This window comes from Amblyomma maculatum, chromosome 1 (assembly GCF_055883805.1).
Source record: "Amblyomma maculatum isolate TAMU_Amacu chromosome 1, ASM5588380v1, whole genome shotgun sequence".
NCBI lineage: Eukaryota > Metazoa > Arthropoda > Arachnida > Ixodida > Ixodidae > Amblyomma > Amblyomma maculatum.
The window spans coordinates 306,043,571-306,058,731 of NC_139344.1; the positions used below are offsets into that span (position 1 = coordinate 306,043,571).

The window sequence follows — 15,161 nt, forward strand, 5'->3', positions numbered from 1 at the left end:
AGTAACAGTTTGCCATTTCACGTACTGTCAGGATAAAAACGCACATAATACCGACAGTGAAAAATGGTTACAATTACTTCTACCATATACTAATTACACAAGTAAAAATTTTCATTTCAAAATCATACATTTCGCAGAAAACATTTTCATTTACATGGAACAATTTAAGAAAATAAAACTGATATGAATACACATGAACAGTTCCTATAATTTATAAAAAACAACCTACTGAGATGGCTGTACACACTAAGAAAAATAAGTGCTAAAGACAACAAGATATGCGAATTGTATTCTGAAAGCCACGTTCTGCATTGCCTGAAAGCGCACATAAGATGGATCACATAAGAGATTGTGAAATCTGAGCAGTTATTCAGTTCCGAAATACAAATTTTGCCGTATTAACATTTCCTTGATCTGCTTTTTAAATTTGCGTTTTGAGCAGTTGAAATCTACTAATTCTTCCACTTGATTCATTATTTGTATTGCTTGGAACTGTAATGTTTGTTTTCCGTAATTGGTTCGTACCCTGGGCGTACATATTGCTTTTGGCCTGAGGCAGTGGCTTAGAGTGGAGTATTTATTTTGTCCACTCTCCTGTTGTCTTGGAAGGAACGCAGCGATTTCAAATATACTTGGTCCGCTCTTAGTATGTCGTACTGACTGATAAGTGGAGCTGTTCGCAAGCTCACATTATGGCCATGGAAATTTGAGGAAATGCGGAGAACTTTCTTCTGTAAGAGGACCAGTTTCCTGTAATTATTATTTGTCATTGTGCCCCATACTAAAGCAGCATAAGTAAGTTTACTGTAAAAATGTGCCTAATAGAGCTCCTTCTTTAACCACAGTGGCATTAGATGCATTATTCTATAGAAAACCCCAACAGTTTTTGATAGCTCCACCGTATGGTAATTAACATGAGTGTTCCAATTCAGGTGTTCATTGAACCATACCCCTAAGAACTGTTGTTCTCTTACTTGGCTTATAGGGTCATTATTGTACATGAGGTGCATCTCAGGGCCTGTTGGTTTATTAATTGGGCAGAAAACAATATATTTCGTCTTTCCCACATTTAGCTGCAGTCTGTTCGCTTTCAGCCATACTGACAACGATTTTAAATAGGCGTTTGCATCATTCTGAAGTTGAGCAATATTGTGTGAGGAAAAGAATACATTGGTGTCGTCTGCGCACATGATGAGTTCTGGGGATGCTGGGATGTTTATTATATCATTTACCATTATCATTGAAACCCCTAGCCGTGAATGCATGGTAACAAATCGCAGAATGCATCCATTCCAGTAGTGTAGTAATACAGGGGAAGCACAGATCAAACCACAACTCCTGTTGCTATATGTTATGAGCTGAAATATTAGTTTCAAATTATTTACAGTCAAATACACTTGCAGAATATCACATTTCTTATCTCCAAGCTGCAGTAGTAGCTGGTCCTTTTGGCTTGTGTTTTCGAAAGTGTAGGGGCAGTACTGCAATTTTCAAAACGTTGTGGAGGTTCAACTATGTTTGAACCAAATTTCATGAGCGCTAGCTATATGCCGCAGAAACAGTCGCTGCTCCCGCTTCGATCTTGGCTCTCTTGCGTTCTTGCTAAGCACTTTTTGGCAAAGGGCTAGCCTGGCTTCCCATTGTTCGATAGTCCCGGCAGCCTGTCTGGCACGGTTGCAGCTGCCCTTAGCAAGTGGGCGTATGTGTAGAGCGTATTTACCTAGGTTTAATGACGGAGCACCGCAGATTAAACTTGAAGATGATGATGTTCACTGTAGAGCACAAAAATGTCTTGCCGTTAAAAATTGATGGAGACAATGATGCTTACTGTTCACTGCAAGAGTGTGTTTCAGGTTTACAACGAGGTGTGATAGGCTGTGGCAATAGCATGGTGCTCTCGTGCCTGAGCTATATTGACAATGTTTACTGCACAGCTTGAGAGTTCAAAGTCAACATTGCATTAAATTTAAGGTTCGTGCATGGGAGGAGTAGCTCTAATGCTCTGAAAGCCTTACTTTAGCCGTCTCGGCTACCACCAGCTGTTATGCCTGGACATAATCCCCTCTTCCTTGGTTATCAGCTGTATCTACTGTGCACTATCCCACTTTCCTTTCAGCAGTGAATATACACGAATTCTGCCAGCTACGGTAGCCATTGCTTCTCTCTTTGGTGCCTGTCTCAAAGGAATCACTTGTTCGGGCTGGAGGCATTGTCATTGCCTCGTCTAGTATTTATCCCTCTCGCGCTTTATAGAACGAGGAGATTCTTTCATAATTCATTCATTTGGTACTGTTGATGAGGATGCTTTTAACTTATTCTCTTTATAATTTCTAGAGCCTGGGGCCTGAACATTGTCGATAGCGTCGCTTGTTTTGTTGTTTTTTTTGCGATCAGTGAATATGTTTCTAGTTTTTTCAGTTGCTTTTCTATCCGCCTGTGTCCTCCTTTTCGACTTCTTTTCATGGTCGCTTCTTCCTGCCGGATTGTCATGGGAAAAAGAGAGGCAATATAGAACAGAGCACAAGGAAGAAAGAATGGTACAGAAGGGTTTACAGCTTTACAGAAGAAGACCATGATGAAATTTGCAAGAAGTGGAGAAAGAAGGGAGCACTTATAGAAGGGAAAGAGGTTACGTGCCCCGGGGCAGAGTGTTTAGACTAGCTGTGTGGGTGAGTGACGGTTGGCTGTCGGCTTCAACGGTTGCAGCGGCCTATATGCCAAGGCATTGTCCCCACTGGCTTCTGCTTCGGTTCCGTGGGTTGAGGCATTCCCCGTCTACGGTACGAGCAACGCACTCTGAAACACACTTTCATGCTATGCAGTAAACGTCATTCTCTTCATCAAGTTCAAACTGCAACACACTGTTCAGCTGTGCGGCGAACATCGTTCTCACGAAGTTCCACCTGCGCCGCTCCTTCATTTAACCTGGGTAAATATGGCATACACATACGGCATCTGGCCGAGTACGGCTGAAGTTTGCTAGTGTAATTTCGGGCCAATCCACTAACCAGTGTGACATAATTCGGAGGGCTTTCACATTACTGCACCTAAGCAGAATTTAGCGCGCTTGGGAATTTCCTTAGAGGAGGGGGGGGGGGGGGGGAGGGACAGTTTTTGCAGTGGACTATCTAGGATGCAAGCTGTGCCGTGAGTTATTCTCAAAGTAGGCAAATTCCATGAATCCTTGCAGCTCATTGACATTGTCTGGGGTGTTCTCATCTCTATTGGTTCTGTCAATTTCATTTGCATGTTTAATTTATTGGCAGCAAATACACACTACTTTCAGTTCACTCTTAGTTGGTCATGCTTTAGCATATGTAATACCTTTCCTGAAGTTTTGGTCTGTTCAATATTCTTGCTATATGCCGTGACATTTTTGAAACATTGCTTGTTTTTTCTCAGTACTTGAGCGCTTGCCTTCTTTTGTGTTGCTTGAAGTACTCTCACAAACATTGCTGTCTACAATATCTGCTAAAGGTAATGCCCCAGGAAGCTTCTTCAAAGTTTCTGCTGATGATACCACTGAACTCGGTCCTGCTGCTGATTGAACCATTGGCATTGGGTATCAGTTTTCGGTCAGCTTTGTTGGCCTGCCTCAAGTTCATGCAGAGCCGGATGCCGTTATTTCTGTTGGGAATGGCTGCAATAACCTACACTCAAGATATTGGTGTTCGAACTGGATGTGACATTAGTTTTCCGCTTCCACTTTGTTTCGTAGGTGTAGCAGTATCCATGTTAGAGCTTGTGCCATTGGTTGCATATTGTTGATGTGCAGTTTCCTTTAGATGTCCTGATGTTTTCGCAATCATATGTAGTATTTATCAAAGTTTTGGACAGTGAGTCATGTATTTTAGAGAATGCTTTGCCATGTTCTGCCTGGTTTCATATGATGTGCAGGAGACCTAGCTAGTTGGACATGTGTCATGCTAGCAGTGAGGATGTGTTTAGTTGACCGTTGTGAATGGTGGTGTCTGCTGCGTATATCCAGGCGCAGCTTCATTTATGAACTGTGGTCATGTTTCCAGTGGTATTTTAGAGCTGGTATAACAAGATTCTTTACACTGAAATATTTTCTTTTAAGACAGATCTGCAGTGTTTGTCTGAAACCTGACTATTTTTCATTTCTGGCTCTCTGTATTGGGGCACTAAAGAGAGTGATCAATCCCTCTTTAGGCTTCCAGATCGACCATCTTGTGTTATCATCGTTATGCGAAAGTGTCTTTCATTCCAAGCTAGGCACGTCCTGTGCCACCTGACTGGGTTGTTAAGAAATGTCCTTATTCTGTTTAACAAGTCGAAGAAAGCAAGGCCAGGTTCCAGCCAAGGAGAAGAAGCGCAGCTTGTCTAATGTGTAACCTCCCAACACCATTTCTACAGCCACTCATTGACCACATGTAGCATTTTGTACCAATAAACTTCAAGGCCTATTTCGTTTAAGGCTGGCTGCGCAATGGTGGTTGTGAAGCTGGCTGGTGATAGGCTCAACTATGATTACAGAAGCTTTTTTTCATGGTCATGCTGTGCCCACGGTGAGATTGTTCAAGTCAGCTGTACAGGGCTTTCCTTCGTGCAAATGGTTTTGATGTACCAGAAGGCGAGGAAGAAATGCGGGCAGACCTGTCAAGAAAAAGGGGACATAATGTGAGAAGTTGGGAATAATCGGTGTTCAAGCAATGAAGAGGTGGCAGACATGGACCACAGCACTGACTGCTAGTTATCGCTCAGATGAGGTACTGTAGGTGACGTTAAGGGCCCACTGGCATGATTGGCGAGGTTCGCAAGTGGGAATGTGTTGCCCAAGTCGGTTGCGAGCGTTACCAGGAGCACTTTTTAAAATTTATTTCTAAAAGGTAGGCTCCACACAAAGCTTTCCAATTGGACTCGAATACTTGCAAAGACCACCTCATTGATTTCTTGCATTAGGATATTACCGCAAGTAGCATTTGAGGAGCCCGTTAGTTCAGCATCTATCGCCAACTCTCTCCAGCAAGATGTGGTTGATTTTCCTTTGTTAGTTGTCCTGATGCTTTATGTTCTTTTTACTTTCCTACCAATTCTCTTGGTCTCTCCACGTTCACTGCGGACCCAGTGGAAAGTTGATGTCTCGGGTATTGCATGCAGTCAAGTTTTAGGGACCATATTGTGCAAGATAATGTTTTTTGAGTCCAGGCTGAGCTTACTAACAGTCATGAAGCTGGGTGGTGGACGGCGGTGATCAAGTTATTAAGAACCTGCATTGCATGCAGCAGGAGCAGTATTCAGTTGTTGGTGGAGCTGGGTTCTCTCTCGTGAAACACCAGGTACATGCCTTTCCAATTTTGTGCTCCGGTTATACGGGGTAAAATAGCTGGCGAATAGGTCTCTGACTGCACTTTGTGCCGGCAAAAATACCTTGAGGTCGGAGACTGCAACAGGTCAAACGAACCCTTAATTCGCGCATCAGACAGCTTATTGCAAGCGAACAGTTAGAGGTGAACAAGGAGTAATTATAGTGTTTCCTCCTTCAACAGTCAAAGTTCCAACAAACTTTCCGCCCGGCCTACATACGACGCAAGGTAGCCTCCATGGTGGACAGCAACTGTTCTGCTATCAACACTGACATCAATTCCTGTCTAGCTATCACGGCTCCGGAAGGGGTGTGAGACACCTTCTCGAATCGAGGCAAAGGTTGTTGGAACTTTGACACCCAGCGTTAGCCGGTTATGTTCAGCGTTGCGAATGAGAACAGGGCCACGAAGTCAATGATGGAAAAACAACTATATATTCTCAGTATTATACACAGGATTGTACGACGCAAGCATTTACAGACATTTAAAACAACACAGTTAAGGTAGTGTACATGAAAAAACTAGCAATTACAAATGCATCAGTCAAAATTCTCACTATCAAGCTACATGCAAATTGAACACAGACGTTTAAAACAAGATAAAACGAGTGTAGAAAAAGTTCAGAAGAAATTAGGAAACGGGCATATTGTCCGACGAGCGCGGCGGCACTCCACTCACAAAGACGACGCAGATGGGGAGCTCTCGAAGGCGATGGTCCTTCCGGAGCCCTGGGGCGAAGTATTCGTGGTGCGATGCTGCGGCGGTTCGGGGAGCCCGGAGTGCTTGGAGGCGAGAGGCGCACTGCCGTTGGGTTCGAGTCGGCTTCTTTGCTAGCCGTCGATTGACAAATTGGCAGGACACGCCCACTCAATAGTTCCCTCCCCAAGTCAGGGTCCGTAGAAACAAACACGCACAAGTGCACACACAGGAAGGGGCACGTAGGCCCCGCAACTTCCACACTGCATGGCCGCCATGTTAGTAAGTCACAAACCAAAACAATCGAAAGAGAATGCACGTACGCCAACAACTTCGGTCCTGCTAGGGGTCACTTTGCAAAACAAGCTGGAAGTACGCCCCCGCTCGCGCATTGCGAGGAGGTTTGTCTAACTGCACGGAAACTACCCCGCGACGAGAACACGCACGTACGCGTGCTCTTGACATTACCGACAAGGCAGAGGCACACAGAATACACTGAAATATCTCAATCAACTCTTCTAGAATACTGCATATGATTAATTGCAATATTATAAAAATATAAATGCTGCCCCTTTTGTGACACTAGCCAAACTCATTGAAACTGAAAGTTGAGCTAGCTGGTGCATATTTGAAGGTAACAACAGTGCAGCGATAACAGTGTCGTCTTCTTTCCTTGTCCCTCATCTCTCCGCTGTTATCACCTCCAGACTCATTGGTTTCGGTGCAGCCAATCTTATCTTGGCAGGCAACAGAGCTGTCTGAGCTGTTAACTTAGCTTCATGTATGCACTCATATGCTACAGCCTGTATGCTGTCAGGCCTGCATCGGCAAATATGTGAAGGTCAGTGCTGCGTTCCGTTCCTGAGGCAAGAAATCTTGGTATGCTAAAGTCGTGTGGCCGCTTTATCACTCCATTCCCACCAACTCTTTTCTAAGTGTGGCGGTAGCGAATTATCTAGGTGAAGATTGGCATTCCACAGGACTTGCAAGAAGACCTTTGCTCAAATCACACCCAACTTTGCTGCAGCTCGACGTTCGTATCACATATGGTTTGATTTTGCTCGGTAAAATGGATGCTACCTTGAGGCTTGAATGAAAACATGTCTTCGAGACGAGTCCCACGTCTCATTAGGATTTGTTCATTTACAGAATGATCTGCTTATTTGATTTCGGCACACTTGCTGCTAATGAATCTCAAATCTAAGGTCGAGATCTGTACAGGCTGTTCGCTGAAATATCCAAAAATGAGTATGCACACCTTTCTGAGCGTCTTCTTGTGTTGACTTCTGAAAACACTACCTAGTACCCGTTCTAAATATTCAGTTCCTAATTTCTTAATGCATTGTAGGAGGAGGGGGGGGGGGGGGGCGGGCAGAATTCAGGTGCTGCATTGCCTTTCGCTTTTCTCACAGCACATATACTGAAAAAAAATGGCAAAAATGATGCTTTCAGTATTAAAGTATGCAGCTGGTCTCTTAAAAATATAGCCAAATGCAACAGACATGTGCCACAGCAGGTGCATTGCACAACAATGCCACTGCTGTTCCATATATGTTGCATTGTATATGCTGTATATGTTGCATTGTAGCTTCAAGTTTTTATCATGAAAGGATGCAACATCTAGTTATGAAGCTTATGACATATACTTTGACTTGTGTGTTTTACGAGAGACATCCTTATCGTCAAGCCGCATTTATGGCAGGTAGCAATTATGCACGTTGGTAGTTGTAGTCGTTCCTCTCAGGGATGCCTTGCATCCCGATAGATTGCAGGAACTGAAGAACTGAAGGTACAACGCAGCCAGAGAACAAGCCTGCCGCCTTTCCTTCAACCATTGGTTGGCTTTTCCAGAGGAAAGAACGCTGCAGTGAGCATCTTTCCTTCACAGTGGGAAGACTTCCGACTATGCTGAAGTGAAGAGTTCTCGTTTGCCCGCACATTGTGCCGCCGCCACCCCTCTAACACAAAGAATTTTCGCTCCTTGTAGAGGGGTTCCTCGATTGCTGACTGGCCTGTTTCATCTTGATGGTCGCTGAAAACGAAGTGCGCTGACATCCGCGATTGGTGCAATGTGATTGTTAATATTGTGAACTAATATGTGGCAGCCGTGGATGTTCATCTCAGAATGTCTTGGCTTTAAAATGTTGTGCTAAATAAAGCTGCTGTCAAAGTTCAAAGTATGTGTGCAGTTTTTTTTTGTTTCGTTCTATAAACAGCAACAGGAAACAGAAAAATACAATGGTAAATTAGGTAGAATTTAGTCCTATGCAACTTGTATTTTTTTTCACAACAGAATCAAATCTCCTTGTGCATCTTAGTGATTCGCTGAAATTTTTGTGCAAAATGAAACAGCAAAGTGCAAGTGATGGCTCTGTGGTAGCTCTAAAGACAGCACTTATGTACACTAGGCAGACACAACATGACCATATTAAATAAGGAAAAATTACCCTTTTGCTACTTGAAGCAACTGTGAATATTCTAACACCACGTCCGAGGTAAGTGGTGTGCAAGGTATGTTGAGCCTTTAAAGACTCAACAAGGCAATATTTGTTGACCAATCGTGAACATTACCACATCCTTAATCATGTCAAGTTTTATATAATAGCTATGTGCGCTGTCACTCTAATGGACTGTATCATGGGGAGGGTATTTTTGCAGGTTGTGAACGAGGGAACATATAACACATCAGTGACGCAGCATACATGTCGCGTGTGTGTATTTCGTCGTATATTGTTTCCTAATGAGCAAAGCAAAATGACAAATTTGCTTGCCTGGCATAGCCCACAGGAAAGGGCACCGAGCGCTTCCCAGTGAAGCTATCGTATCCCGGTATAGGCCCCTTGCTAACGAAGCTCCCAGCTTTACATTTTTTCACTTATTGACATGATGAGTATGCAATGCCATAATTCCGATATATTTCAACTCTCCCCTTTGCTTCTTGGCCCCAGCACGAACGTCCCGCACACTACAGAGAAGCAAACTTCATAGCTCCTTCTGCCATCTCGCATCTATTCTTTACATCCTAACATGGACACTCCTAAGAGCCAGAAAGGAGCCATAGATGCGACGTCACCACCGTGTTATGTGCTTGTTTGTTCACAACTTGCAAAACTACACAGTCTTGATTGGTTTGGTTTGGTTTGTGGGGGTTAACGTCCCAAAGCGACTCAGGCTTGATCCTATCTTTCAAACACTCCAAGAAGGAAGTTAGCGAGGGGCTTTAGATGAGCTTTGTAACATTATTTGTGGAACTTCATGCTATTTAAAAGCTCAAGTCTGCATCTGATTTGGCTGAAATAATTGTGAACCTGCACTACTTGACCCTGCTGCAGTGGACAGAAAGTTGGGTGACATCCATTTTCAAAGGAGAAACAGCTCAAACAGCGAGAGGGAAATTTAGGTACACACTGAAGACGTAGTATGCTTCTCGTTCTTCGTTTGACATCTGCTTTTATGCGGTTTTTCATTAAAGATGAACTAAATCAGGAAATTTTGAATACTTGTATGCTGCCACTAGACATACTACTTGGTATGTCATTGAGCTAGCTTGAATAAGTGCAACCCGTCTGCAGTTGCAGGGTAATGCATAATACCATGTCCGTCTGCAGCTGGGGCTTTTGGTTCTAGATGAGACTCTGGTGAAGTGGAAATACCAATACCTGCAGAAGCTGGCATCATACGGCAGCACATAACTGACATCCCTGTCTGCAGTTAGCGGCTCGTTGTCATCTTCAGTGAACAGAGAGTCGTCCACTTCCATCGGGATGGGTGTTGATCCACGAGGAGATTGAAAACGCACTGGTACAGCGGCTAGGTTTGTTTTCCTAGCTGTACAGGCTCCCTGATCGGCCTCTACCCCGGCTTCTCTGGTGGCAGGCTTCTCTTTTTGAACTTTTGTGTTGACAAGAAATTTCACTCTAATATTTTTTTTTCTGGTTTTGATCTTCGCGAAGTGGAGGGTCGCTTCAACTCATGGCTACATGAGCTGATGCTTTGGCTTGCTGTGAATAAATTAAAATTTAATGTTAAGAAAACTAAATTCATATTGTTCTGTCCTAAAACTAAGCCTACAGATTATTCCATTAGACTCCAGTTTAACGATACCCTGATTGAATCTGTAATCCCCTGTAAATTACTAGGAGTATTTTTTCGTAGTGACATAGGCTGGGGTGACCATGTAACCAGGCTGCATGTTCCGCTTCTCAGTCGGGTAGTAGAGGATTCGTACCAATTCCGAGGCTGGTGAAAAGAATAGGCGAGCTCCTGTCTCAACAAGTTGTGACTTTAGAATACGAGCGAGACGCAAAACACGCAGCCTGGTTAGTTTTGGCAATGATGCTACGTCATGTTCGTCGGCAGGTAGCTCGATCAATTGGTGTGATCAATCAGACACCTGTTGCCCTTGCAGATAAAAAAGCAGTTGTATTTTGCCCTAATCCATTCTCAACTGGTATACTGTAACCTAATCTGAGGGACTTGCAACAAAACTTGTTCAGACAGACTATTTTCTTTGCAAAAAAGAGCTTTGCACGCTCGTTCCCCAAACCCTTTAAACGGCGACCACTTATTTCATGCCCTTCATATTCTTCCATTCCCACTGTGCCATAAGTATTCTGTTGCAGTACATATCTTTCACAAAACTAAGCAAGACATCACATCTTTCAGAAATACATATGTGAACAGAAATACAGGCTACAGTCTGCGTGCTACCTCTCTTGTTCCCATTCGTGCCCGGACAAGTTACGGCACCCAAAATATATATAATCAAATTAGTATAGTATGCAATGCCTATCCTTGAATAATTGATGATGGTATAAACAGTAAAACTATTTTTCAATTTAAAAATAAAATGAAGTAGCTTTTTCCACTACTTGGCAATGCACTAAATCTATGTGAGGTGTAGTGCTTGTCTTACTTTATTATTTTGTTTACATTTTGTGTCGCGAATTGTAGCGTTACTGATGTACTTTCCTTGTTTACGATGCCATGGTTCTTGTTTAATTTCTTTCAATGCCAAATAAAATCTAATGAGATCTTTTTTTAATTGCTGTTTTGTTTTGGTGAAACTGACCTTGTCTATCATTTTACCATTGATGTGTGACGCGGGGTGAAGCCTCGTCAGGAAGTATGCCACCAGCTTCTTCCATTTGCCTCTTCCCGTGGGCATGTTCTGTGTACATGATTCATATCCGAATAAACTTATTATTATTATTATTATTATTATTATTATTATTATTATTATTATTATTATTATTATTATTATTATTATAGACACCTGTGTACCTTAAAATATTACATATACTTAGAATTGTTAGCAATTCGACCCCATCTACATTTAATGTAATCAATCATATAGCTCTAATGCATTTTTGCAGCACTACTACAGCTTTATCAATAAGTACTTACCAACTGGACGGTGCTGCCACATTGCGTTGCCACAGTAAGGATATTCATATAGTGATGGTTAAATATTTGAAATTTTTCATGCTTTCATTTTCAGGTGCTGTATAGAGTGAACTGCCCATAACAAAATGCAAACATTGTGAACCTGCTACACAACACAAATATTCTGAAAGTGGAGAACTAATATGTATAAAAATTTTGCACAGACAAACTGTCGTTTGTTGAGTTTCAAATCTTTGCACAATTTCGACGCATATTAGCAGCACAAACACAAAAGACACAATGCAGGACAGTAGACTATTACATTGTTCCATGAACCAATCTAGTAGCTCATTATTTTTGAACGTTGGGTCTCCCATGTTAGTCCAGTTAATATATGTGCTCCGAGTTCCTTTTATTGGTGCGTCAGTGCACACTAAAGCCTTGCATCATCCACTGAACAAAATGAACTATTTGAACAACAAAATAATCTCCCTCCTACAGTAAGAGCTACAACATTTGAATTGCTTCCAGAAGGTTCCTCAAGTGATGGTTGAACATGGTCATGGAAGCACATGAACACAAAGCAGTTGTACTAATTTGCATAACTTACGTACTCGGGCAACAGAGCCATCACATGCAATACAATACAAAGCTGTTCAGTACAGTTGAAAATTAAACATGTCCATATGTCAAAAGACCTGAATCATCCACTGGACAAAATGAACCACCCAAAATATTCTCACCTCAACAGGAAGAGCTGTGGTATTTGGATCACTTCCAGTAGGTGCCTCGAGCGATGGTTGAACACCTAACTGGATGAAAGCGCAAAGACATAGCTACAGTTTCACTAGTTTATATAGCTTCTAGCAATAGAGCCATCATATATGTGTGAAACATATTGCAAATGTATATATGCAGCCTAAATTTAAGTGTATACATGTGTTATTAATGCCGTGATCACAGTGCTATCCTGTCCAGTGGAAACTTGTGTACTGCTAAGGTATTTCGGGCTTCCTGGAAATTATGGTTTGCCATGCTAGGAAGAGAAAGGAAATTTCTGCGTAATCAACATAGCGTTAATGGCAGTTTCATTATTCTACACATGAATGAGAATGAAAGGAGCCAACAGTCTGCGAGTACAAGGTAAAAATAGGGAATATATTTTGTTTTTATCGGTATACCGCTTGTTACTTTTTGTTGCACTTTCTATTTAATATTCTTTCTCACTAAAATTATTGCATGACTAATTCTGGTCAATATCAACCACAAAAATATCAAAACAAAAGAAACCTACGTTTTCCTTCGACTCTCAGACTGTTGGCTCCTTTCATTGTATAATAACGAACCCCTTATTTCCCCTTAAATTTTCTGCTTCATGAATGAGAAAGGCATGGTGTTAAAAGGCAAAGATCAAGATTAGACTGGACGCACTGTAAAATTATAAGCAGGGGTTGAGGAGGGGGACCTGTGCTCTTTTTATTTTGTTTTATGGCATTCAACGCCCCAAATTCGACTCAGGCGAGACACCGCACTGACTGACATCGCACGGCACTCGTGCAGGTGCGGAGCACGCTTTTTTAGTCAAAATAACACCTTCTGCACTGGAGATAAGAAAACATTATCTGTCCAAGTGAAAGGGCACTTGCGTCTACTACCGGTTCATACATCAGTTGTGAAAATGCTAGAAGAATAAAGCCTGCTTGCGCTTCCATCGAAAAGCGGCCGCTGTGCGACCGCCCACTGCACCACTCAGACAAATTATATACGGCGGTTTAATTCGTGCTTCCATATTCGCAGCTCACACTAAATTCAGAGACCCATGGTGCGGGAGGTCCCCTACCCTGTACCATATAACGTGGGAATGCAGTGCACATCAAACAGTTCCAAATCCAAATGAAAGGCAGTGGGAGGCTCAGCTCAACCTGGTCAGAAGAGCTCGCAAGCTGGCGACAGTCAGTGGTGCCCTGAACTGGGGGCACCAACCGCTCGTCAGCCACGGCTGAAGAGACGAAGATAAACAATGAAGCATTTAATAAAGTTTACTATCTCACTCACTCGCCTCATCTTAATTTTCTTTCCTTATGCGCTTTCAGAATTAACGCTCCAGGAAGCAATAACTATGACGACTGCGCGCGGAAGTGGAAAATCCGCGCTCGTACCGCGCGCAGGCACGAGCTCCCTTTCATACATTTTGACTTATAGTTGCGGTCCTTTCGCAAGAGCGGCCGAAGGTATCTGCGCCAGCCAAACTTGCGTTATGCTTCACGCACTCCAATGCGATACGCGTGCTTGCACCCAGGGAGGATTTCAGGCATTGACTTCTCACGTTGAGGCCACTTTGCTACGTAAAACTGGGTATGCGTCAGGGGAAACGTGGCGGCCACAAACTCCTGGCGCTTGTCCGACAATGGCCCACCTTGTTTTGTTAGGACACGATGTCGCATTGTGACATCTTTTCTGTCCTCGGCTTTACACAGCAATGGTGGTCCCTTCCGAACCAGAAACAAAGCAGCACCAGTTGGGATCCCGAGATTTCAAAACGTGCTTTTGCGAGCAGACGGATCTCTCTCGGCCGGAAGTCTTTCCATCAATATGCACAGAATTTTTACCTTTTTTATTATACAAATATTTCAAGAAAAAGTAGTGCTCATTTTAAAATCTATAATTGCATATATTATACCTTACGTCATACGGCCATGGCCAATGATAACGCTTGTTCCATTGACGTCGCATGGGCTGGGCGGCTGAAAACGCACGGTGGTGAGTCAGCCTACTCGGCTGCGAGAGGCAATTTTCAAAAATTATTTGTAAATTATAGCTAACACGCAGAGAGTTTCAAATATCATCTCAATGCTCACTAAGATCACCTCTAAACACTTGTAGGATCAAAATACGACCGTAAATGGCGTTTCAGGAGCCCTCTAATGATACGCTTCGCTCACAGCATGTTTCAAGTGCATATGTGAAGCTGCGTTAAAGCATAAGAGTACAACAGTTCCTTGCAACGAGGAATAATACTTTGCACAGAACACAGTTTTGAGAGAGCAATCTGCGCTAGTTGTGAATAGCTGTGATATGTTTTTATAAGTGAAGAAACTTATGAAAGCTTTTTTGGGGTAGTCGCAAACTGTTATTTTCAGACTGTCGAAGTAAACTCACCTTTTTCTTAGCACTTGTATTCAGCCATCAACAGAGCATGTGAAATAACATTTGCAGCAGCGAGGCCACCGGATCACGTTTACCAGGGGGCGTTGCACGCTTGCTGGATGCCTCTGCGCCTCACTGGCCGCCCTCTGCCTCACCCTGGGAGCCGCAGCGGGAGTCTACTACGGCGGTGAGCCTCTTCATACATCGCTCACCGTCCGCACGCAGCAGTTATATCATTCCCCCTGCCTAGTTAGGAGCAGGGCTTCCTAGCTTGCCAAACCCTTAAACCAACTTTCTTCCTGTCATATGTGTAAGTGCGGTCAGAAATAGTAATATGCTGACAAAACAAGCCATCTCTGCACACACTTGCAGCGTATAGCGTCGGCAACCACGTTTCAGACGCTCGCTCAGAAACGGGAGAATCAAGAAAATTAAGTTGTTTTGGATTATTCCAGTTTTCATTCATAATAGACATGGTGAAATTAAACCATGCGGCTTACAAGAATTGGACGAAACATCATAGGTGCAACAAGTGCAATTTTTTTCTGGCAGCACTCCTAAGGAATCTATTTCTCTCGGCATCGTGCTTTTCTGAATCGGCGCGAA

At 43.0% G+C, this 15,161-nt stretch overlaps 1 protein-coding gene across 2 annotated transcripts in view; it reads left to right on the top strand.

Annotated features, from left to right (window-relative positions):
* Positions 1-15,161, top strand: part of LOC146206995 (atrial natriuretic peptide-converting enzyme) — a 253,409-nt gene that overhangs the window by 40,371 nt on the left and 197,877 nt on the right. For both annotated transcript variants that reach the window (XM_084591738.1, XM_084591728.1), the window contains one exon: positions 14,625-14,742. In XM_084591738.1, the coding sequence (XP_084447864.1) occupies positions 14,625-14,742 (118 nt within the window). The remainder of the gene's footprint in view (positions 1-14,624; positions 14,743-15,161) is intronic.